Genomic DNA, 25,438 nt, shown 5'->3' with positions numbered 1-25,438 from the left:
TTATAGACTAGTACCCTATTATGAAAATGTCCTATCTTGTAATCAGGCATGGGTTTTGTTGTATGGATAAGTCAGTGTATGCGTGTGTGTCAATTAGAGGCGCATTTTGTCTTCCATCTAAAGGAATGTGACTGCTATCTGATTGTGTGTGTGTATATTTGGTGGGGGGGACTAGTCACCTGGTGTATTGAAGTGTTCACACCTAGGGAAAGCAATCACACACATTCGGAATTGATTTTTGTGTATTGAATTGAGCCCGCTGTGTTTGCGCCTGGTTCCTCTCCGTGCAGGAATGTTGGGCTCGTTTTTTGTCTGTCTTTTTTTTTTCTATTCCTAGATCCTCTGTCTCCACAGCATCACCGAGTTTACTTTCTCTTCTCTTTAAAGAGCTTATTTTTATTTTCCCTCGGGCTGAGACGTCTTTTGATATACCATGTTTTTGTCTTCTTTTATTTTCAAATACAAACTTAGTTAAGTTCTTTCCCCCTTCCCCCAAAACAGACACAAAAATAAAGGCACATTTGTTATCCTGATCCTGGGATAAATATGTACACGTGCTCCTTCTTGGCAGGATAATTCCCAATTCAAACTCTGCTTGAATCCGTCTCCTATCATAGGCCTACTGCAGAACTTTTAGGTGGGGGGGGGGGGGGAGTTTGTTTCTTGTAGGAACTCTTGCAATTCACTTAGCAAACAAACGTTTTAAAAAAATCATTGACTTTTTTCCAACTGACTCGTAATTTTGTTTACCCTACAATACTTTCTCCACTATTCTGTGCTGAATTTGTGCCCTTTATTCATGCAGACAAATTGAAGTTGTATTTTAAGTATGCGTAACTTTGCATCAAAACTGCACGTCGTCCTATGTCCCATTAGTTTTATTTGGATTTTTGTTTGATTTCAAAACGTAATATATATATATTTCAAATGTATATTGTCTATCCAATACTAATGATAATATTCTTAAGCATATATAGGCTATACAGGGCTTTTTTTGTGTGTGACGGTACGCAACGGTACGGCGTACCGGCATCCTTTTCAATGTGCTGAAAAAATGATGACTTTTCTTGTATTTTAACGTTTATTATTAATATATTAGTAGTTAAAAGTTAGGCAATTCATCACGGTATATATGTATATATATCATCTTTTAATACATATAATGGCGTAATTAAAACATATTTATTGTAATAACGTAAAAACAAGTCCTTTGACTAGTAGTCTAGTGGGGCCATGTGTAAGTTATAAAAGTGTGGCTCTAATTTTTATTTGCTTTTAAAATTGTGTGTATTTCTACTTTCTCAGGTCTATTTCCCTGGACGATCACACAGAGATGAACTCAGTGTCCAGGACACATTTGTCCACTCTTGATCATGTGTCAGAAAGTGGCTCCACAAGTTCGCTGGACAAAAGTGGACATACCAATGTCACCATGGACAAGATTAGCACCATGACCTTGTCAGAGTTCAAGTCTCTTCTGAGCTCATCTTTTGCGGTGCCAGACCATGCCAACTCAAGGGGTGAGCCATCTCAAGGGCCCAATCTGGAAACATTGAGAGACAAGGCTAGATCAATCAGAGACTCAATGTCGTCCAAGGCGAACACAAGGCGATCCTCTAGCAGTCAAAGCAGGTCAAGCGTGTCCCAGGAGGAAAACAATGTCCACCTCCCTGGAACAGACCGACCGAAGACGCCCCAAGCCTCTAGAAGAAACCTCAGCTCTGCAATATCCAGGCCAAAAACGCCGACATCACTCGGCTCACACCGGCCTCAAACTCCTACAGAAAAGATTGGTCAGAAGGATGAGTATACAATCTCTAGACCTAAAACGCCAAGCCAGATTAAGAGAGATGCAGTCGCCAAAGTTGCTGGGGCAATTTCAAACTGGGTGGAGTCTAGAAGTGAAATTGACAGCCGCCCCAAAACCCCCACAAGGCACAAAAGTCCACTCGCTGCTCGCTCTGAACAGTATGACTCTGATGAGGATGAGAGCAGCCTTGCATCTTCATTGTCCAAATCTCAGTCGCACTCGCTGGCATCCACTGTGAAAGAAAGGCCGTGCACACCTAGTCGAATCCCAAAGCCTTGCTTTGCCTCCCGTCCAAATACTCCAAAGTCTGTGATGTCTGATTCCAATTTGGAAGAAAGCTTTTCATCCCATGGCAGGCCTAACACTATTTCTCTCTCCAGGTCTCAGTTACTGTCTCGCTCCAGTAGCAATGCCTCCAGTATCAGATCTGAAGATGGCCCTCCTTCTCCTTCTGGCAGCCAAGGGGATGAGAAGTCAATGAGGCTTTCAAGGCCTACCACAGTCATTTCCAGAAAACAACAGACACCAACGAAAGCTGGTGCCAGTTACAAAGACTTGTACAACACCAGGAGGGCCATCACCCCTGGGCCAACACTTTCTGGCCAGGCTGTGACTCCTGGTCCAAGAGAGAAATGGTCATTAGGCTCCAACGGCGACATTGACATTGTGGATGCAAGGCGAAGGGGCTCCCTGGATGTTAGTTTGACCAACAAGAGCAAATCACACCAGAACGTAAGTTATCCTCAAGATGCTTATGGTGAACTCCCTGTCACAAATGAGATCACATTTTCCGATGATGAAGAAATAAATGAGCTTGTCAAGAATGCTGCTTTGATGGCCATGGCATCCAGCAAAAAGAAAATTCGCTCCTCTAGTGTGGATGCCAGAAAACTGGCTAGAAAAAGTGCCAAAGACAAACAGGAGGAAATTCTTATGATTCGCAGAGACAGTTCTGGAAGCCATGGAGTGCAGATTGTTCAAAGCGATGGGGTGAAATATGATTCTTCTTCCAAAAGTCATGTTGTAAAACGACCTCCCTCAGCAGATTCTGTGCACAGAACAAGAGCTATGACTCCTGATTCATCTACATATCATCAGAAATCAACCAAAGCCAAAGCCACCAATCCTGAATCTGGGGACAAGTCTCAGAATCGAACAGAAGCCTGGGTGGACACTACCTTGTCAGATCCCAAAAGGAAACAACCTCCGCACCCTAAGAGACCAAAAGGTATTGTTAATGATATTCCAGCAAGTGAGTTGGAACCCAGGCCCCTTGAGGAAATTCAAGCTATCCTCCAAGAGCCCAAAAATGGCTTTGTCCAGGTCAACACAGAGGCTCTAAGTGCACCGCCAGAAGATCCTGAACTTTATAGAAAGATGGAAAAACTTTTTGAAAAGTACAGAGAAATGGAGCTTCGAGCTTCAGTCAATGACACTCCTGGAGGCAATAAAATGGATAAAACTTCAGATGCAAGTTTAAACCACTCTGGAAATAAAGCACCTAAGTCTACCCCCTCTGTTGCTTCTGGAAAAACATCCAGTGGCTCTGTCTCTTCTTCAGGCATGTCCTCAGGTATTGCAAATGGCACCAGCAGTGTTAAATCATCAGAAGACAATAGATTCAAAAGATCATCAAGTGTCCCCATATCTTTCCAAAATGCTGCAATGACAGTGTCCAGTTACGATGAGAAGAAAAGCAATGTCTTGGTTACAAGTGAAGAGGATTTTCAGAATTCTCTCAAAGACATTGACGCTGAAATAGCCAAAAATCCTACTGCTCTTGTCTCAAAAATAAAAGAGATCTTGAAAGTCAGGCCTCGGAAGGATGAAAATTCTGAAATCCCAACGCGTATTCCTGGGCCATCAAGCTTGAGTAGAAGTAGCCGGTCAAAGTCTGTGACTAATTTGTACAACAACAGGTTGAGTAGCTGTGATGAGGATGATAGAGAGGAGGCCATTTCTCCATCCGCAAAAATCAAAAGTGATGGAAAGGCCACCAGTGGAAACATTGCCTACACTGAGTTCATGTACCAAAACAGTCAGGAGGAAGTTCCTGAGCTTAGCCGCACCTGGTCATGCAGGTCTGATTCTAGTGACGGCCAGAGCAGAGTGGAGACTCCCGCTCCCAGACTGGCCACCCCTCTCACAACTGGCCGCTCCACTTTGATCCTGAAGAAGCCAGAAAAGCTAGGTCGAAGCCCGTCTCATGAAAAGGATTCTAATTCACATACAAACATTTCAAGGGGACATGTTTTCTCTACTGGTGAAGAGGATGCTGATTTTGTCTAACAACGACCATTTTTTTGTGTCAGGAATTTAACTTTGAATGGCTTTTCCCAATGTTTTTACATAATGTATTTATAGATCAAAAACTATTTTATGATCGTTTTCACCCCTATCAACACTAAACAAAAACATCTCCATTTTCTTTCTATATGTTGTAATACTAACATCCTATATACAGCACATACGATGTCACACTATTAAAAAAAAAAAATTCTTTAGTTTTGGAGCCTAGTAGCTAAACACAAAAAGAACTTAACAATGGTCATGAGCTCAAGTCCAAGTATTGCTAAGAATTAGAGTTTGAAAATTATAAGAAATAGCTGCCAAGTAGTTTTAGAAAATCTAGCCAAAGATAATTAATTCTGTGTAGGTACAAATTATGTTATAAAATGAGACTTTTTACTGTCTAGCGCCTGGCTCATTGAACAAAGTGCTAGTATTATTTCGAGCATAAAAATATTTGAAATGTTTTTCTTGAAGTGTACTCACCCAATATACTTCAAACTATAAATTATTAGCCAGCTACAGTATCAACATTTTTGACATCTGTTTGTAAATTTCTTTTTTTTTTTTCAAAGCAATATTTCATCTCATATATCTGACACCAGTTGTTTATTATTGGCGACAGTAATAGAACTACACTTCCTGACAACAAAATAACTATCATCAGTCTATTCAAAATGTCCCTCGTCATCCATCTCCGAAATGTTTGTTCATTTCAAATCTTGGAAAATGAACCAACTATAACTATTGTATGGTACTGAAGGTTGTGGACTCCTGCTTTAAAATAGTCTCTGCATATTCTGACTTTTGTTTTTCATATTTTTGTATAATTTGTACATTGTAATTTATCTTGACCAATTTTTATGTCATTAACCACAATTATATTTTTAATGATTTCCTTTTTTTTTTTTTAAATTTTCATTACTCATTGATGTTTAGATGAAGTATTAACTTTTTTTTATGTAATTATAAAATCTTGATTGTAGTCCCCCAGGAGCTCAAAATATTTTTTAGTCAGTTTATTATTTTAGATGCATATTTCTGAAGTAGGTTTTATATCATAAACATGTCATTTACAATGTATGTTATTATTATTTATTACTATATAATTTACATTGATTTTAAAACATTATTTACATTTGAAATTAGCTGCAAAATGTATAGTTTATCTACTTTAATGCCCTTCATATTCTAGCTCTTTTATACAACCAGATTTTTATTAAATGTACCAACTCTAAATCTTCTGTACCAATTTTTAGTGCTTTGGTTATTGGAATTTTTAAAATCCTTTTTTAACCGATTTTTTCTTTAAAAAAAAAAACCAGATCAAAATACAAGAAGTAGATTATGATATATGTTTTTAAAATAAGTTGTTGTTTTTTTTTTACTGATAACACTTGATCATTTCAGTTTAATCTAAGAAATGAAATCATCTGTTTGGATATGCGCTTCGGACTGCCACTAAAGTCTCCAGTTTGAACTTTGACTGTATTCTTGCAGGTGGTTTGGACTAAGATTTAGTTATTTAATTTCTAAAATAAAATTGTCTGAAAATCAAAACCAGCTTTTTGTGCTGTAGAACATGTAAAACATGTTCAAATTTGTTTCTAGATTACCTATTACTGGTCTAGAAATTTTTTTAAAAGACTTTTAAAGTGTTCAGTTCTACTTTGTGTAGCAAAGTTTTTTTTCTGTTGATATACTGTGTATATGAGTTGTGTATTTTCTTACCCTATATAGACCAGTGCTATCCCAACTGTACCAACTGTGATATAGTCCCTCACAGTATTTCCTGGTGACTGGGTTTTTTAATGTTTTTTTTTTTTCCGTTTGGACTTCTCTAACATATTGTGATAGTCATTGATTTCAATAACATAACGTTTCTGTCCTTAGCATGCTGTTTGTTTTAAACATTCTGAACTGAACTATTGTTTCCACTTTTGACACCATTTTATTTATTTAAAAACAAAACACATTTTTCTTCTCTGCTTACATCTGTTTGTGTTAAACTTGAAAGTATTATGTGTAGAAACCTTCAACAAAGTCTGTTGTGATATTTATAGATCAGCTTCCATCTTTTGTTTGTACAAAAAAAAAACTCATTTGGTTTAATTAATACTTGTGTATCATGTAACTAATTCTAAAGGGCTTGAGTACCTAAGACCTAGCTGTAGTTTCATTGCTTTCTAGCTTTTTTTTTTTTTTTTTTTTTTCTAAATTCTAAACTGTATTAACAATAATATCACAATATTCATGCTCAGAAATGTGAAAGAAATCAGTTCAGATGTTAATTAATAGATCTATATAGTTGTCTTGTGTACAATTGAAAAGAACTTTAGCTGCTTATCATAACCAGCAAGCCTTTGTTTCAAGTTCTACTTTAAACTCACACTTTCAACTTAGTCAAAAAAATTGTTAAATACAAAATGAAAAATTGGAATCCTTTATTATAAGAACTTTTTCTTTCCCCTATCAAGCTGAAATTTCACACTCAGGCTTCTACTGGCTGACAACACATTTGATAAAAATATCAGTAAGATCACTTCATTAGTTTTTGAATTAATCATACAATTTTTAATGTGAATTATGCATGGGACTCAGGCGAAGAAACAAAAACAAAATATTATATTTTCTTATTATTAAGTATCAGTAATATCCCTTTTGCATATGTCCTCACCCAAGCAAAGGTAAAACTCATGTTTACTATATTATTGCAACATAAAGTAGGAATTCAATTTTGTTACCATGTATATTACTTGTGTGCTGTTTTCAATGTCAGTGACAGCTGTTCCAGAAGTTTCAAAGCAATCATTGCCTATAGAAACCCCTTTACAAGAATCAATTTTCTTCAAAGTTATGCCAAAGTGTTTAAGTCACATTTTGTTCTACTAGTAGACAGTCACCTTAGGGTTAAAGCCTGACTATTACAGTGATCTAAACACCTAGTCTGGTGTAGTGCCTAGCTTTCAGTTTGCCACTATTGTGTGTATTTAGTCTCTGGGTTGTTTTTTTTTTAAATAATTAAAATGATAATTGCTTGAATGTAAAGAGAAAATGAATCCTTTGAAATGATTTAACATAGTCTCATAAATTAATTAATAGTGTATTCCTTAATTAGCACAAGGCTCTTCCATTCTTATTAAAGCTATACAAGTTAAGGAGTGTGGTGGCTGAGTGGTAAGTGCTTGGCTTCAGCATGTGAGGGTTCTCGAGTTTGTATCTCTGTGACGATTGGGACTCTGAACTTCAAATTTTTAGGATGCCCCAGATTCCACACAACTGTAATAGGTACTTGACATTAGTTTGGTAAAGAAAAGTTTGTCGTTATGCTTGCCACATGACACCCTCGTTAACTGTCCGCCATAGAAACAGATAACCTTTGCATCATCAGCACTTTTAAAACACAAAGTCTGAAAGGGGAACAATTTTTCTATGAACTGAATGAAAGAACAAGGTGACAGTAAGAAAAATGTTTATTTTCAAATTTGTTAGCTAACCACAAAATTAAAATGTTTTTCTTTTGGTTTCATGATTATTAGTTATGACCAAATTAATATACACATTGAATGCAAAACACAAATGTCATAATAATTTTTTAAAAACAAAGACCAAATAGATTGCAATGATATATGCACACCAATAAAATCATTCCAGGAATTGGACTTCTCATATTGTATAGAACCATGGGTATTGAAACATCTACAGAAAACATAAATACACACGTCAATGATTGCTTTGTATCAAATAATTACACGTACTAACAACCTGTTGATATACCGTACAATATACTTAAATGATTTAACAGCCTGCATCCATAGAAGACATTTACTTATACACAATTATCTAAAAACAAATTCTTTTCTTTTCCATACCAGCTGCCATCTTACAGTAAAAGATAAAATACAATAAAATTAAATCTGTTTATCTTCCTTATATTGTTTCTACATGATGCTTCTGAAATTGGACTGTAACATTTATAGACCAAAACTTGCTATAAGTTACCTGTATCTCATAAATCATATGTTCAACAAATAACTTTTATTGTCTATGTGGTTTCCATCCATCAAATGTTTTACAATGTGAGCTGAATGTATTTAGAGACTTGTTTTAAACCAATTTTAATCAAAATGTGTGTTGGTGTAGTTGAACTGTATCATGTTTTACCACTTCATGACTGATATGTTCCTTAGCGTATGCTTGTTAGAATATTTAAATATTTACCATACAAATCACCATTATGTGCTGTCATCTCTCAGATGTGCTTAATGAGAATATAGTCTGGAGATAATTTTTTCAGGAGTTTTATCAAAGTTTTAAAGTTAACAGCTGGGCTTGTAGTCTATATAAAATATTGACAATAAAAAAACCTGAGTTTGGTTTTTACAATATGTGTAAACTAATTGTGCTTTGTAAACATATGTAATTATTGTCAATGACAATTTAGTTTCCACATATCCAAGTCTTTATATTTATGATCTACCACAACCTAAAGATACAGTTGTACAATTTTTAAAGTAAATTTTTTAAAAGAAAAATTTAATATAAATTGTGATCATTTTTTTTTTCTAACATTTTTGTTTTGAGATGTTTCAACATTAGTGTTCCCTAAAAAACATATTGACCAAAACATTTCAACAAAATGTATTTTTAAAAAGTTACTATTTGGCCAATTAAAAAGTGAGTTATTTTCTCAAACTAACATTCAAATAAGTGTTATTTAACAACACATTGCGGTAACTGAAGACAAAGTAAATTTATACATTTTAATAACCTAAAGAAAACATTTTCTAACTCCTCTATCAATGTCTCTATTTGTTCCCTCAAAGGATCACATCTAAATCCATCTAAAATATATTTATAAACACAGCATTCTTAGGTTACAATGTACTTGTGTCCAGTAGTAAGATTTGTAAACTTTCCTGTTGGCAGATTGTTATTTCATGAAGAACTGCTGCAGTACTCTATGTGCTTCTATCCAATACATTGTAAGAAAACCCTTCTTCAGTGTCAAAATAACAACAAAAAAAAAACGCATTCCATTTGCACAACCAACTTTGACTATATTGCCATATCAGCCTACTGCTAAATTATTTGTGTGTATAGTTACTATAAAAATGTCTGGGGTCAACAATAGTTGTTAAGCCAACTAGCCTGCTTGTCAGTGTTTGTTTCAATGAGTTTGCATATCCAGCACATTACTTAAAGCCAACATTGTCATTCCAATGTCATGCAACAATGCTGACAGTTATTTTGCTAGGAACAACAGTCAGGCTGTGGAGCTTACGTCCCCTTTTAGCAGAGAAAAAGTTATATTTGAAAGTACTGGCAGGAGGCTGGAAGTTGATCCTTAAGCATCCAATTAATCCTTTATCTTTTGATATGACAAGAGTGAGGAAGAATAATATAATTTGCATTGTAACCTTTTATTTTGTTTTGCTTGTCTTTTGGTGTGTACATCCATAATGTAAGATGTAGCAACCAATACAAATAAACAAAAAAATGGAATAAATTCATTTTGCCTTGTCTTTCTTCTTTGGATGGTGTGACCACCAAGCAGTACCCAACCATTGAAGTGTTCAGAGCTCATGTCAAGGCCCACATCACAGCAAAAAAAAAATAATTGAAGGCGTCTTCATTGGGCAGAAGTTTTGAGGGGGGGGGGGGTGTCTGTGGATAGTGCTGCATCACTGACTGGATATGGTGCATACACTGTTGGTTAGGTATCACTGATTGACACAATTTGTTTGAGGTTGTTTTTTTTTTTGGGGGGGTATGGAGACACGTGAACAGAGCACCATGTAAAATGTATATATTCCAAGTGTCCAATGTAATGATGGTCTGATTTCATTAGAACAACACCACCCAAGAGATTCCTTTCCATCATATGCGCCATAAGTCCTTAGTATTTTGTTGTGGATGAATAGTTTAAGAGACCATTTTCAAGATAAAACCTTATAATGTGTGGTAAACATAATGACCTCAACATTCTTAGTGGGGAGAAAATAAAAATTCTCCCAAAACCTTGAAATCCAGAACCAATATACGTAAATGTCACTGCAACAAAATTGCACTCAATTTCATGAGCAAAAAAAAAAATAGTCTGTGGCAGACCACTTCTCCCACACACATACAAGATGACCTTAAATAAACCCACTTCCAGTTTGCTGTCATGATAACATGTTCACATGAAATTCACATAAAAGCATGAAACCCATCTTTTAATCTTTGTATCTAACCAAGATTTGTGGGTATAGAACATACAACAGACAACGATGTTATCCTCTAGGTGCAGTTTTAATTGTGGACATCCGTCATTTACACAAACTTAAAGGAAGACTTGAAAACCAAATAAAATCAAATTTGTTATCTACAATTAAGTAGCACATATTATGTTGTTACAAATCAGACCTCTCCCAGGAACAAAGACAAATGAAGACCAAAGTTAATGTGATACTTTTCATAAGAATAAAAACATGTCAAGTATTATTTACAACCATTATCTTGAAATTTTTATCTACATGTAATGAAGCATCAATTAGTATGAGGTTGAATCATAATTAGGCTATAAAACTGCCAACTCTAATTATGTTCATAAGCCCAATATTAATATACCAACTGAAATTTAAACAATGACGTACTAAATTATTTTAAAAGAATACATTTACATAGTATTTTTAAAAAAAATGACATCCATAGATCTATTCACACACAAATTGTGCATATAAATGCAATGTATACATATATATTTGCTTTCATTGAATATTTCTTTTTAAATGATACAGTATATAACATTATATAAAAACATAGACATGTATATAATAATTATGATAAATAATTTTGTTTTTCAAACAAAAAGAGAGTGGGGGAAAAAAATAATTGGACTGAACCACCAACCAAAAAAACAAAAGTTGAAAATTAACTTATGACATTTGTGCAGTTTCAATGGTTGGGTAAAAGCGTTCTGAATTGTTACATAATGTCTTATTTACAGTGCAGTTAAAGCATAGATAGCGCCTCCATTTCAGAAAGGGTTTCTCCTGTTATTTCAGTAAGCATGACCAAAGAGTTGTGTGCATAGCCCAGCATAATATGAACTACTCCCCTCGTATTTACAATATTTGTTCATGTTTAGGTCAAGATCCAGACACTGATAAAGATCAAGGTGAATTATCACAGCCATGCCTCCTGCACAAGCTAGCATTGTTACTAAATGATTTTCAAAAAATTTGACTAACTTTTATGTGATATGCTGTTTTTGATACCTTGTATAAATTGTTCCATTCAAACAAATCTTGTTAATATTTCTATAGAACAATAAACTAAGAGGAATAGGGAGTACCCAGTAATGTAAATTATGTTTAACTTTTATGAATGGTTCTTCTTTTTCCTCGTTCTCATTACCGTATTATGTTGGAGGATTCAGATGACTAGACCAATATATGAGATGAACTGCACAGTGGTTTCCAAACCAGGGAGCTCTCTACATATAGTTTTCTGTATAAATGGGTATTTTGGGGTCAATGTCTTGTTCGGGCCTCTTGGTAAAGAATGCAATTTTAAAGGACATGGTCAGCATTCTCTGGTGACACTCCACTGGTTACCATTTTTTAGCTTCTGTAACATATGTTGTCTCATTCTGTTGTGTCCGGTTCTGAGTCAAAAGATTAGGCGTTGATCTTGTAGGGATATTATAATAGGCGTCATGAACGATGACAAAAAAAATTTAAACAGCTTCAAAATATAGCAAAGATAAAAAAAAATTATTTTGATAGCTAAAATAATTGCTGTTTTACAAAATGCCTGAGTGGTAAATAGTTACAGACTGAGACTCAAGATAAACAAATATTCCCAGGGGAAGATGAAAACTGACTACAAGCTCTACAAAATTTGAGGAAATGGCACTTATTGCTTGAGCATTATCTAGCAATAATTTGCTACTCTAACCCTCATTACATTAAAATTTCTAGTCCAAAATAATCAAAAGGACAAAGTCCAGTACCAAAAAAAAATAAAATGCCAAGAACATAAGGAAAAGTTGTGTACACATCTGAATCACTTCTTAACATCTAAAAATGAATACATGACAGTCCCCCCCCCTCTCAAAAGAAATCAAACTAGACCACAGTCTGACTCACTGTAAAGTATTGTTCCAAGCAGCACTATGTAAACCTATTACCTAGTACAACAGATGGTTAGAGGTCCTGTTAGCCCTAGACCGCACTAGTTGGAGAGAGACGGTGACCAAGAAAGCGATGAACAGCGAGAAAACATAGGCCTCGGCTCTTGAAGAAAAGTGTGCCTTGCAAAAAATGGCCAGCTCATCTACCAAAAAAAGTGACAGCCACCTTGACCTGCAACATATGTGGAAGGGAGTGTCTCTCCAAAATAGGGCTCCACAGCCACATGAAAAAGTGCTTGAGATGAACCATGGTCTGTCCCTTGACTGAAGGAGGCCAATTAGCTGTAGAGATGTTTCCAAACATCATCATGTGTAAGACACACTGGTCAGTAAGTACTGAACCAGCTTCAGTATACATTGTTTTGCCATACAAAGGGGAAATACCCATTAAAATTAGTGTTCAAAGTGAATCTTTTTTTTTCCACACAACATAGTAATACTAACACCATAAGTTTATAAATCTATTTTTAAATGTTCATCAAAAGACCTACATTACCTAACAAAAACAATTCTTATCAGAATATATATCATTTCTATTTCTGTGCAAGCAAGGTCTGAAAAGGCTACTAGTACTTTACTTTTTTTTTCAAATCTATTGTTGTTTAACCTTATAAAATACAAATTCAAAGTAGATCTAATATTATTTACCAATCATGTAATTAGACCAATAAAAATTAAAAAGCTTCATGAAAAGATATTTAAGTAATAAAGGACTTCACCTAATGGTCAGAAACTATTGAATGATGACTGTCATTTAAGTAACCACTTTAGAACTGTTCTCAATTTAAGAAAGCCACTTAATTAACACTAAGTGCTTTTATTGTGGAAGACATTGTTGGTATATAATATTTAAAAAATTAAACTGAAGTTTAGCACATTTTTTTAAAAGTTTAATCTAACTAATGAGTAATGTGTAAAGATATACTGCAACTTAATATAAAAACTTCCTGTTAAGAGAATCTAGATCTATAATGGTTTTTAAAATGATTGCACCAACAATTATTTCTTTTCTTGCAAAATTAATTCTTTCGCTGGTTAAAATATCTATCAACATCTTACATTATTTAATATTGTTGAATTTCTATTCTCAGAAGAAAAAATTTAAAAAACATAGCTTCCAATAAGTTTCATCATTTATGAAAAATTCTTCTAACAAGAGTAGCTAAGAATAGTAAGAAAACTCTCTCTATTTCCTTTCCAATTTTCATTTCACCCTGTAAACATAATCATAATGTGTAGTAAAGAAACTGAAAATGTCTATATCCAGTTGATAAAAACAATTTAACTGAAACAGTACAAATAAGTAACTCCAACAAAATGGCATGTCAACATTTACATAGTTATCGGAGTATGAAAATGTACCATAGTTTAAATAGTCTTAAGTTAAAGAATAGCCAAAATAAAAGGAGTTCAGTTTTATCAAAAATAGGGACATGGTGGCTGAGTGATGCTGCACTCGACACAGATTCAATACCAATGATGACTGGGATTTTGAGCTTTTAATGGGATTTATAAGGATGCCACTGAGTCCACCCAAATCTAATGTGTACCTGACATTAGTTGGGGAAAACTTAGGTGGTTGGTCATTGTGCTGGCTACATGACACTCTCATTAATCCTTTGCCATAGAAACAGATAACCTTTTATCATCTTTCCCATGGATCACAAGGTCTAAAAGTGGTGCTTAACCTTTTGTCATAAAAGAATTTAGCATAAATACTTTTAGGACTGGGGTCTTAAAAACTAACATGAACTGGTTATTGGCCATACATTGGTAACTAAAATAAAAAATGAACTCTGAATTATAAACCTGTTTATGCATCTCTAATTTGTTCACCAGACATTCCAGTACACTTTGACTAACACTTGGTAAAGTGCTGACACAATAGGTGCAAGCAAAATTTTTCAAGTTAGCTGACATCAACAGGTTAATTGCAGTATCTGTCCAATAATTTCGGTATGACTTACACCTCAACGCAAAAACAACCTACTTAGCTACTGCTGAACGGTAATCTTCCGTTGCCTCACATCAGATCAGGTGACAAATAGTTCCTATGAAGTTGTATATTGGCAGCAATCCTTTCAAATAAATTATAAGATACATTCAACACAAATCATGTCACATTAGAATCATATACACCCTCAATAGCTGATGAAAAAAATAAAAGGGTATTCCAATATGTCAATTTCATTTGTGGACACAGAGCTCACAGCTCTTTCAATCTGAGATACACAACACTGAATGCCATTCATGAACAGATCCATCCTCTTGTGATGTGAAATAAAAAACAAAGTTGTCAATAGGTGAGAATGATTTTATTTCAGCCACATTAACACAGACTGTTTATCTTTTTTTTTTTGAAGCTTTCATTTTGTTGAAGCATGTGGTTGCAATAAAACTGTGACAGGGGAATACGTCCATCATCGGATAAGCCACGAAAAAACAAACTTGAGAAAAAAAGTTATTCAAGACATGGCAGAAAAATTCCCTTGCTTCACTCAACATGTATGATAATGTTTATAGAATGTAATTAATAAAATGAGAGACTCTTACATCTTTTAGTTTGGTTGCTATATGTGGTGAGCATATGGCACTAAATTTCTAGTGGTGCATGACGTGGTTACTATGCAAATGATAAGAGATTTATTGTCACCGCTCCACTGTTATAGTCAGTTGGGCATATTGGGGAACACAGGCATCGGCCGAGCCACCATGTTCTGTCCAGCCATTTGGACGTTCACTCTATTAGCAAGAAGCCCTGGGGGTACAGTAGGTGGAGAGAGAGGGGAGGCCCAAGTGCCCATGGACTGAGCAGTGAGGGGTACCTGTTGGTGGTGGACAAGAGAGCCAAAATGGTTAGGAGCCGTCAACACCCCACATACCCCTGGAGGTGGTACCTGGCCGATGGCCTTCCATTCTATGGGTATTTGATTGACCGCCTGAGTTGACACAAGGGTGGGCGGGTTGGGTTGACTGGATTGGATAGAGGAAGTAGGAATGGAAGATGTGGAGGAGATGGATGAAGCAGGAGATGAAGAATGATGGCCTCCGGCACCATACTGCCCTCCGCCACTGTTAGCCATCACCCCTTGACCACGGTGATGGTTTTTGTTTTGTTCCTGGTTCCCATGTTGACCGTTATAATTGTTTCCGCCTCCTCCTGCATTATTTCCCCCACCTGCTGCATTGCCTCCTGCCTGAGGGGCGCCCATCCCTTGCTCTGCCATTCCTTGATGACGCAGCATGTGATTGGTCATCATGTATTCTAGCTTGGTCCGATACACACACTGGGGGTAAGGGCACTCAAGATCCTTGCCCCCTGTCGAGCCTGGGCTGTTACCATCCAAAGCACCAAGGCTCATTTTTCTTTTCTTGATAGCTAGAGGCTTACAGTGGCATTCCCCCCCACACTTTTCACAACCTTCACCTTTCTGATAATGCTTGAGACGGTGGGCCCGCAAGTTGTGCCTGTCGGAGGTGCTATAGCCACAGAGGTCACAGACGTAAGGCTTCAGCCCTAAGTGCTTCACCATATGCTCCTTTAGATTTTTCTTCCAGGCAGTGGAGAAGCCACACACCCTACAAACATAGCATTTGTCATTGGTGTGGATCCTCATGTGTTTTTCAAGGTCACTCGAGGACTCTGTGCGGTAGTGGTCGCAGAACTCACAGGCATACTTTTTTCTAGGGCAACCACTACACTTGTGCACCAAAACCATTTCCTCTGTCTGGAATTTCAGGCCACATAGTTGACAGGCGTGTGGCCTTTCCACCATCTTGCAAACGTAGACCTGGTGGTAGATCAAGCCGGCCTCAGAAGTCTGAGTGCGCCCGCAAGCCCTGCAACGCAGAGGGTGATTGGTGTCCGAGTTGTGAACAGCTTTGTGATGTGCCAGCAAGTCAGTAAACCTGGCAAATACAGCTTGACACAGCGAGCACATGGAACTTTTCAGCAAATCTAAAAATAGAAAGATAAACAATGCGTCTGTTAGATGGGGGATTGACCACTAATGATGACATTTAATAAAAAAAAAAAGTTTAACAAAAAATTAATTTGCAAGCAGTTAAATTCTTACTAAGTCTAATTTTAGTTGTGACTGTGTCAGCTTTTCTGCTTTGATAAAATGTTTTTAATAACGACAATACATTTTATTTTTATAAATACATTTGTATTTTAGTTTAGTTTGATAATATATGGTGTTTTTTTTTAATATAGCTAATTTGAGGTTAACAATTGTAGTCAGTTTTAGAAAAAGTTTGAAAATTCCAACATCAGAACAAGTTTACATTATCAACACATATCTCTATTTTCACAAATATATCTATATTTCACTAATATATCTATACTTCACTATCTATATTTCACTAATATATCTGTATTTCACTAATACATGTGTATTTCACTAATATGTCTGTATTTCACTAATATGTCTGTATTTCACCAAGAAGAAGAAATAAGGTTATGATGTTATCGAAATACACTTTGATGCTTGGAAATAGGGAGGTAGGTTGACGCTCATTCCTGCCTAAATTATGAAATTTTTCTTGTTATACTTCAAGAGGCTTTGCCATAAGTGCCTAATTTAGACATCTACAAAGATGAAGATCTCCTACAAATGAATATGCAAAAACTCTATTACAATTTTCCCAAATGTATAATATCATGCCATACTTAATGAAATTTAAGATGAAAAAAAATGTCTGTAAATGTATAATGTGTATTTTGTAGTTAACCAACTTTGACTAAATCTAAAACTTAAAAAAGCAAAGAAAAACCTTTACAAACTTAACAGATTTAAACAACAATAGAATTTTTACTGTGTCACAATGCAAAATCTGCTAACACATGAGAGTTTCTCCAGTACTGGTATCACATAGTGTCACATTAGGCTAAAAATTAGTTAAAATTTATTTTTTGTTTCATTTCAAGTGTATTCACTTCTTCAGCCAATGTATGTTAAGAATTTATCAATAGAAAATGAATTGAAATAAGTACATTTCCTCAGCAGTGCTGACAGAAGGGGGTACCCACTTTTGCATTTCAGGTGCATCACTGGGACACCATTGATGATCAAAGTACAACTAACTGGGTTTTTTTTTTAGCATAATTTGAATGTTTTCATTGTATTAAGCACCTAGGTAAAGAAACTGAAGTTTTTGAGCTCTTTAGTTATGTTAGGGCTTGGCTTAAAAAATGGGACATCGTAACACCTGAAACACTACTGGTAAAAGTTTTGTAAATAAGATTTTTGTAAGATAACAGAATGTATGCTACACTTGCATTATTTAGCTAAATATATAGGCTATTATTTGCTGCAATATCTCAACAATAATTCAAGCATTTATAACATGACTTATATCACAATATGTTGCAGGTGTTACAAAGAGACACCAATTTTAAATGTATCTAGATTTTTTTTTTCAAATACATGCTTAAATGCATGGCATCATATCATCCTAACAATGGTACAAAAGGAGTGTCAAAAACCACAACACTTCCATACTTAAATGACCTTTCTAAACAAAAATGCCTCAGCAAAGTCTGAAAAAATCTAATTTATGTGGAATGTTGTTATTGTTTTTTAATTGAGTAATTATAATCACAACACATTTCCAATAAGGATTAATAAGACAATCTTAGTCTTAAGTGCTTGCTTTAATGCTATAAGCCAGTGATGCCCAACCTTACTTGAACTGGGGAACCATTTTAATTAGTGACACTTGTGTTGCGAAAAGGTAAAAAAACGAAATAAAATTAACCTGTTCTACAATTCAAGGAAGAGCCTATTCTAGGGTACAATAAACGTCTTCCGAAAGGATGAAGGGTCCATATTTTGGGCATCACTGCTATATGTTAATGGCTTACTAAAAGAAAAAAATTTTTTATAATTTATTTTGGTTGATATCATGCTAACAAGAACACACAAAGTAAGAATGTGCAGAAAGAAAACAACAACAAAAAAAGCCTAACCTTCTCCTTCAGTAAGGGAAGCTGCCTGGGCTGGGGATGACAGTAGCTTTGCTTTCTTTGGCTTTTTTTTTCTTTTCCTTGGCTGCCCATTGTCCCCAGTGCTAGTATACAAAGTAGCGTTGGGTAAAGGAACCATCGAGGGTGGCCCCATTGACGAAGCTGAAATAGAAAAGCAAAAACTTAAACTTGAAAATGCTGGGTAAATTATTTTTTGTTGTACTCTTTATTAAGTCAATAAAAACCAATGTAAAAACATTCAAGTGAAAGTACAACTAATAATAAATCTGTTAAAAAAAATTTAGTGTAATTGCAAACAAAAGTTAACATTAAAGTAAAGTAAAGTTCCCCCTTTCAGACCTTGTTATCTTTAGGGTAGATGATGTAAAGGTCATCTGTTTCTGCCGCCCACGGTTAATGAGCGTGTCATGTGGCCAGCACAACAACCAGCCTTTACTTTTCCCCAACTAATGTCAGGTACCCATTAGAGCTGGGTGGATTCAGAGACGCCCTAAAATTCCCGAAATTAAAAATCCCAGTCTTCACCAGGATTCGAACCCAGGACCCATCGGTTCAGAAAGCCAAGCGCTTTACCACTCAGCCACTGCACGCCTCCACAGACATAAATATAGCCATGTTTATCGTTTAGATGTTTACCTTGAGAAACAAAACTAACCTGTAAAAGAATTGTAATGGGGGTACACAGCTCCTTGCTGACCACCACCTGCACTAAAGTTGGCTGCGTTGGCTTGCTCTCTTAATCTCTGCAGTAAGTGTACCTGAAATCGAATCAACCAGACATTCATTGGATTGAAAGTTAAAATTACCCACTAACTCTTATCCAAGGGACACAACTTCAGTAGAAGTTTGAATCAAAAACAAAAAAAAACATGATTCAGGTTACTTTGGAATTGATGCAAATGAATCAAAATCTTAATAAACTAGTCAAATATTTGCATTATTGTTAAGACACAAAACAATAACCAATAAAAAAACATGTATTTTCGTATCCAGAATAATGTAGCTCTTAAAATATGCAGTCAAAGAAATTTATGAATGGATTGAATCCCTTTTCAATTCAGAGATTGCCTAACAAAGCATGTCATTATTTAACTTAACCTAACTTTCATGAATTGTTGAAAATACTAATCAAAGCTTACAGCAGTGTTTCCCAATTAGTGAATCACAAACACACCCTTCCTCCTACCAGTCAAAGGAAAGTAACTTGAAAATTTTAATCACTCAAAGGAGAAAAATAATTTTTTTAAAAATATTTGGTATTTGGGAACCACTGACTTTTAGCTTGGGTTAAAGAAAAAAAAAACTATTTTTCTTTGAAATACAAACTGAAAATTAACCTTGTCATCAACGCTACAATCCCCGCCAATCTGGGATACTCCAACACAGGTAACTTCCTCATTCTCACTTACTGAAGAGTTCTTGCTGCTCCCGCTGCTGTCTGCCATGTTGTTATTTATGTTATTGTTATTGTAAGTCATACCCACAGGAATGAAGTCTTCATTTTCTGTCTTCACTTCGGAGTTACTGAAACATGCATGCAAAGATGTATAGTCAAAATAAGGGGAAGAATAAGTCACAGTCTTTAAAAAATATTTTTATAAATAATTGCTAATAGTGAATCACATAGATTTGGTATTCTATATTAAAACAACTTTGGAAGATGCATTAAATAGCTATACAAGTAAATGAAAAGCATTTCAAATTTATTATAATTTTTTTTTTAAATCTAAATTTTTGTTTTCCAAAATTTAATTATTATTTTAATAATTTCTGAAGATTGGAAACAAATATTCATAGAAACAATATTGGAAACAATATAAGATAGATTAATAAACATTTATAGCTCATTTATTATGCAACTATAACAGTGATTCCCAGCCTGCAGCCTGCTGGCTATCTAGCCCATCTAAATTTCTGCCTTTAGTATATAATGAAAACAAAGAAGCTCTGTTCTGAATAAAAGAAGGGTTAACTAAGCTATACAAAAGAGAATGCAAAATGATATGAAATGAAACGATTCTTAAAAAACAAATAATTCTGGAAAGCATGATGTCATGTCAACTGGTGCATGAAACGCTAAAAATTAACAGCACAATCACACAATGTGTTTTACATACATAAATTAAACATTTCAATGTGGTTTTTATAATCTTAAGTCAATTAAATTAGTTAAAAAAATAAAAGTATTCCCAGTCTAAGATTTCTCCTGTATACTGGGGTATCCCATTAAAAAAAAAATTATTCTTGTTCATCGTTGATGTCATCAAAATTACATTCAAAGTTAGTATTTATTATATATTGGTCACAAATGCTATATACATTAAGACAAATATTTCAAGCCATTTTTTTGTGAGGCTTCATTGTAAGTTTACAGCCATTCATAACCAGAAATGGACTTTTGGATGAAAAAAAAAGTTTTCTCTAGATGTTTATTAAAGTTTAGGCTATTATGTGTTGGGTATCACTTTCCATCAGGACATCAGAAAAAATGCTAAATATATATCCTATGATTGATGGAAATCACAACTCTTTTCTTTTTGAAAGAGCTTTCCCAAATTCTAATTGCTCAACATGATAATACTTAATCATCAAACAGATGGACTATTCATTTTAATAAACATGGCAGATTTTTTTTTTGATGAATGTAAATGAAGGGAAACAAAAGATACAGTTGCTTTGATTCACTGGCCAAGACTTCTGGTGGCAGAAGAAACATATAATGACATTGTGATTATCCTTACAAGATGATACAGAACAAATATAACAAATGATAAATGAGGGATAGGACATTGAGAAACTACCTGAGCTTTAAATGTATTACCGGTATCGAATTCTTGAAAAAATTACAAATTAAAAAAAAAAAAAAAAAAAAAGACATGCTGAGTCACATTACATATTTCTGCTTAAACTGCAATACCTTGCTATAAATATCATAACAGCATGGCTTACACATTGATTACAAATTTGTATGAAGTATTTTTTTAAAATGACTTACACTCTTTCAACTGCTGCTGACAGCATGCCAAGGATAATCTAATCAAATTTGAATGCACTTACATTTTCGGGGTGTTTTAGTTAGGACTGATCTGTGATGATGATGATGGTGGTGATGGAGATGAAGGATTATTAACCAAATCATCGAGAGCTTACATTTGTCTATGCTGCTGCTGCTGTTGCTGCATCTGTACAAGCTGAGCAGAGTTGATCTGAACTGGCAGTCCCACACCAGGGTTCTGGCCCATAGGCAGTTTGTTGGGATGAACGAGCTTAACACAGCTGGGGAGTTTAACACAATGGTTGGCTCAGTTGACTGTGTTGACATCCAATGAAAACCACGGTTTAAACAAGAACTACACAAAAAAATTAAACCAGACTACTGCTTATAAAAAATCCCCTTCCCTTTATTTTTCTTATAATTTGATAGCAACTTATATTATTCATTCTAAAATATTTTTAACACTATTATATGTAAAGACTAATGTTTACGAAAATGTCTTCTAATCCTACTTTTCTATTATATTTCAAAATAAGCCATATAGAACAGCAACCTTTTGTTTTGTGTTGCTTTTAAATAAAAACAGTGACCATTATTGTCATTCAATAAGGGGGAACATTTAACAAATATCCACCTGAGAAGTGATTACCAACCAGAATATGAATCAAGACTATTATTCAGCTTGTACAGACAGCAGCACTTTATAATGCATTCTCGCGATTGTTTATTTATGAACTTAAGTTGAACAATTAAGGTTAATATTGTTATTGATCATGCTTTAAACAAAAATAAAAAAGAAACAGAAGCATTTAATAGAAAATAAATTAAACTATTGGTATTATTGTGGTTTTGTCATTTGTCTATAATATTAATATTTTGATTATGTAGTTATTACCAATTATACAGTCCAAAAAAATGTTCCATAAGTTCATTAGCATCGAGTTTGGTTTCTTCCATAATAACATTGAATTTGTCCATCACATCTTTGCGCACACAGATGGCGCCACATTCTGTATCGGACATGTCTGTAAAGTAAAATTAGACCAAACTGATCATGTCATCCTCTTATTACAGAATTAGGGCAAACTGCTGGCAAATTCAATTTATAGCTTACACCGGTCTAATAGCAGAAGGTGCATGGGATTGAAATATCTAGAAAAGATTATGAATTGAGTGGACATTGATATTATCAAAAAGGGCATCTCATGCTGGAGGCATTGTTTTTTTTTTAACAAGTTGTAAATAAGTTTAAATTGAATTAAAGTACCGTAAATACAACTAAAAATGTTTTCTCAGCATTATGTACATTATATGGCTTAGCTGCCTCTTTCTGTCAATGTGGAAAAAAAACAACATTAAATCTCAAAAAAAGAAAATTTACTAATTTTCTAGGGTGAAAAACTTTATTTGGAAAATAGTAAAAAAAAGAGATTTTTCAAAGTTTAATTTTGTAATCAAAGATATGTCCATTTGAAACAATTGAAAAAAAAAATGTAATTGCTTCTTTAAAAAATGTACTAATTTAAAGTAAAAAAAACAACAACTAGTGACTAATGTTTTTCTCTGATTCTCTATTAAGCTATTTCATTACCATGAAAATAAAATCTTTGCTTCATTGCTTTATTTCAACAATTACAAAATGAACAAAATGGTCAAGTTGCCTAAGGTAATCAGGTCTTTAAAATATAAATAATTCAAGTTCACTAATACCAGATAAATATGTATAGATAAAAATTTACACTGATAGGTTATATGTGTTATAAATATTAAATACATTTTAATAACTTTTTGCCTCTAGAGCTACAAAGACACTTAGTTTGCCTACAGATGCTGTGAAGAAAGATCTAACACCAGTGATGTACCCACATAGTATTTGAAAGATATAACTTTCAGATTGTCTTGTGTACCCACGTAGTATTTGAAAGATATTACTTTCAGATTGTCTTGTGTACCCACATAGTATTTGAGAGATATAACTTTCAGATTGTCTTGTGTACCCACGTAGTATTTGAGAGATATTACTTTCAGACTGTCTTGTGTACCCATGTAGTATTTGAGAGATATTACTTTCAGATTGTCTTGTGTACCCACATAGTATTTGAGAGATATTACTTTCAGATTGTCTTGTGTACCCACATAGTATTTGAAAGATATTACTTTCAGATTGTCTTGTGTACCCACATAGTATTTGAGAGATATTACTTTCAGATTGTCTTGTGTACCCACATAGTATTTGAAGATATTACTTTCAGATTGTCTTGTGTACCCACATAGTATTTGAGAGATATTACTTTCAGATTGTCTTGTGTACTCACATAGTAATTGAAAGATATAACTTTCAGATTGTCTTGTGTATTCACATAGTAATTGAAAGATATAACTTTCAGATTGTCTTGTGTACTCACATAGTAATTGAAAGATATTACTTTCAGATTGTCTTGTGTACCCACATCCCACATAGCATTTTTGAAAGATATTACTTTCAGATTGTTTTATTTTAAAAGAAAGTTTGTGTATACTTTTCCTCTCAAAGACTTTCTGTTGAGAATGCAAGCTCAGAATGATTGTGTTTGTGACATCATCCATGTGTTTCACAATTTGGTTGCATCCCATAATGCACCTCTCCTTTGGTTAAATGATATAGCAAATTACAAATCCATTCAATAACATAAACATGGGGACAACATGAGTAGTAGTGTGATCAGAAATAGAACAAAATGCTAGAAGGAGACTTGCCATTGTTTTCTCTGTGTATTCTATGTTAAAAAAAAATATCTGTGCATTTGTTCTATTGAATATTATTATATTACTTTCATCAACTTTGTCTGGTGTTAACTCTCTAAGTCTCTTCAAGACCACATTACTGGTTTTATCCAAATATCCATTAATTACCCCAATTAGTTTAAACATCATGGTTATACTAGTATTACTAGATCTACACTAGCACAAATTTGAACGAATTTGCAAAATTAGTCTAAGTATAAGTGTTCCTTCTTCCCTAGTGCCATCAGGAATGGAATGGGTTGCCTGAATCAGCCAGAAAAACCAAATGAATTAGCAGAGTTTAACATGCATGACTAGATTGACACATGAAATGTGTATGATAAGATCAAAAGTGAATCAATAACAATTTGCGTTCCTGTTCTTAGTGTATTTCCACAGTTGTTTTTTTTTAATTTACTTTTAATTTTTAATATTAGTGAAAAAAAAATGTCTGGTGTCTGCTTTGTCATGAGCCTAAAGTATGAATATGAACACCAGACTGTCATTTCAATGGTTATGCCTTATCATGCCTTATGGTATAAATTTTGATTGCCACCAGGTCACCACACTGACAATGACATCATAATGATCATTACTGAAGAAACATTTGAAACTTACAAGTCAATTTGATGAAACATTCTTCTTTTACAGTTGGATCGCTGAACGAAGTTTAAATGAAAATGTATTCTTATTTCTATAATAATGGAAATTTAAATCACGAAGATCTAGGCCGTAGATTAGATAGTGTTTTGTGGAAGTTCGAAAGGTAAGTAACTCATCTCATTATGTTGGCTGACCAATAATTGGGTAGTTCACCTTGGCAGACGTTATGACGTCATAAATCGCTGGGGGGTATCGAACAATGTTCGTGGCCATAGCCTGGCCTAGCCTAGATCAACATAATTACATTATTTTGATTCAAAATATGCTATAATTCGCCTATGCTAAGTGGTAGATTCATCTGAAATCGACATATAGAAGCTGCAGTGCTGTAAAATAGCATTAGCTCAATAGAAAGACTCCTGAGTTACCATTTTTCTGCCAAAATTACTCAAATACTGCGTCTTGTCGATCTATGAAAAATGGCCGACAGCATATTTCTGTCAGTACGGCCATGGGGGGAAGGGGGGAAATAAAAAATCAAATAGTCCAACAACGCGTAGTCACTGACTTTAGGCAATAGGTAAACATAAAAAGTATAGGCATAACTCTTACCTGATTCGTAGATTCATGTAAAAAGATTCAGTAGAAATTAATCAAAAAAAAAATAAAATTCCGCCCAAATACCCCCCTGTTTCTCATGCAACCATTAGATGCAGAAAGGGAGGTAATGTGGGGCAAAAAGAAGGGAGGAAACAAAACAGGAAGGCTTTCCAGGAGAGGGCAGGCGGACGAGCGAGTCTGGCTCTGCTG

General features: G+C 34.6%; 2 protein-coding genes across 11 annotated transcripts in view; one reads left to right on the top strand and one right to left on the bottom strand.

Moving 5' to 3' along the window:
• LOC106060343 (serine/arginine repetitive matrix protein 2-like) overlaps positions 1–9,612 on the top strand; it is a 109,111-nt gene extending 99,499 nt beyond the window's left edge. For all 4 annotated transcript variants that reach the window (XM_056007123.1, XM_056007124.1, XM_056007122.1 and 1 more), the window contains one exon: positions 1,306–9,612. In XM_056007123.1, coding sequence (XP_055863098.1) covers positions 1,306–4,099 — 2,794 coding nt within the window. In that variant the 3' untranslated portion in view covers positions 4,100–9,612. The remainder of the gene's footprint in view (positions 1–1,305) is intronic.
• Positions 8,013–25,401, bottom strand: LOC106052174 (zinc finger protein 62-like). Of its 7 annotated transcripts, none has more exons than XM_056007125.1 (7): positions 25,241–25,401; positions 22,158–22,287; positions 21,418–21,543; positions 19,605–19,791; positions 18,923–19,025; positions 18,250–18,408; positions 8,013–16,236 (listed from the first exon to the last, which is right to left on the bottom strand). In XM_056007125.1, the coding sequence occupies exons 2-7, from the start codon at positions 22,283–22,285 to the stop codon at positions 14,948–14,950; spliced, it is 1,992 nt and encodes a 663-aa protein (XP_055863100.1). In that variant the 5' UTR covers positions 22,286–22,287; positions 25,241–25,401; the 3' UTR covers positions 8,013–14,947. The 7 variants fall into 7 exon arrangements, with proteins under 7 accessions (XP_055863100.1, XP_055863102.1, XP_055863101.1 ...); XM_056007127.1 differs by having other exon boundaries at positions 19,677–19,791; XM_056007126.1 differs by lacking the exon at positions 25,241–25,401 and adding an exon at positions 24,644–24,878.
• Between the last annotated feature and the right edge of the window lie 37 nt (positions 25,402–25,438).

Source organism: Biomphalaria glabrata, chromosome 12 (genome assembly GCF_947242115.1).
Source record: "Biomphalaria glabrata chromosome 12, xgBioGlab47.1, whole genome shotgun sequence".
Lineage (NCBI taxonomy): Eukaryota > Metazoa > Mollusca > Gastropoda > Planorbidae > Biomphalaria > Biomphalaria glabrata.
This window is presented reverse-complemented; position numbering and strand designations above follow the sequence as displayed.

Excerpts from the sequence above, each read along its gene's own strand:
- LOC106052174 (XM_056007125.1), bottom strand. The coding sequence starts at position 22,285 with ATGTCCGATACAGAATGTGGCGCCATCTGTGTGCGCAAAGATGTGATG. Across the intron at positions 19,792-21,417 it reads CAGCAGCAGCATAGACAAAT|TAACTCCGAAGTGAAGACAG; the intron begins GTAAGCTCTCGA and ends TGCATGTTTCAG. Across the intron at positions 16,237-18,249 it reads TTCCCTTACTGAAGGAGAAG|ATTTGCTGAAAAGTTCCATG; the intron begins GTTAGGCTTTTT and ends TTCTATTTTTAG.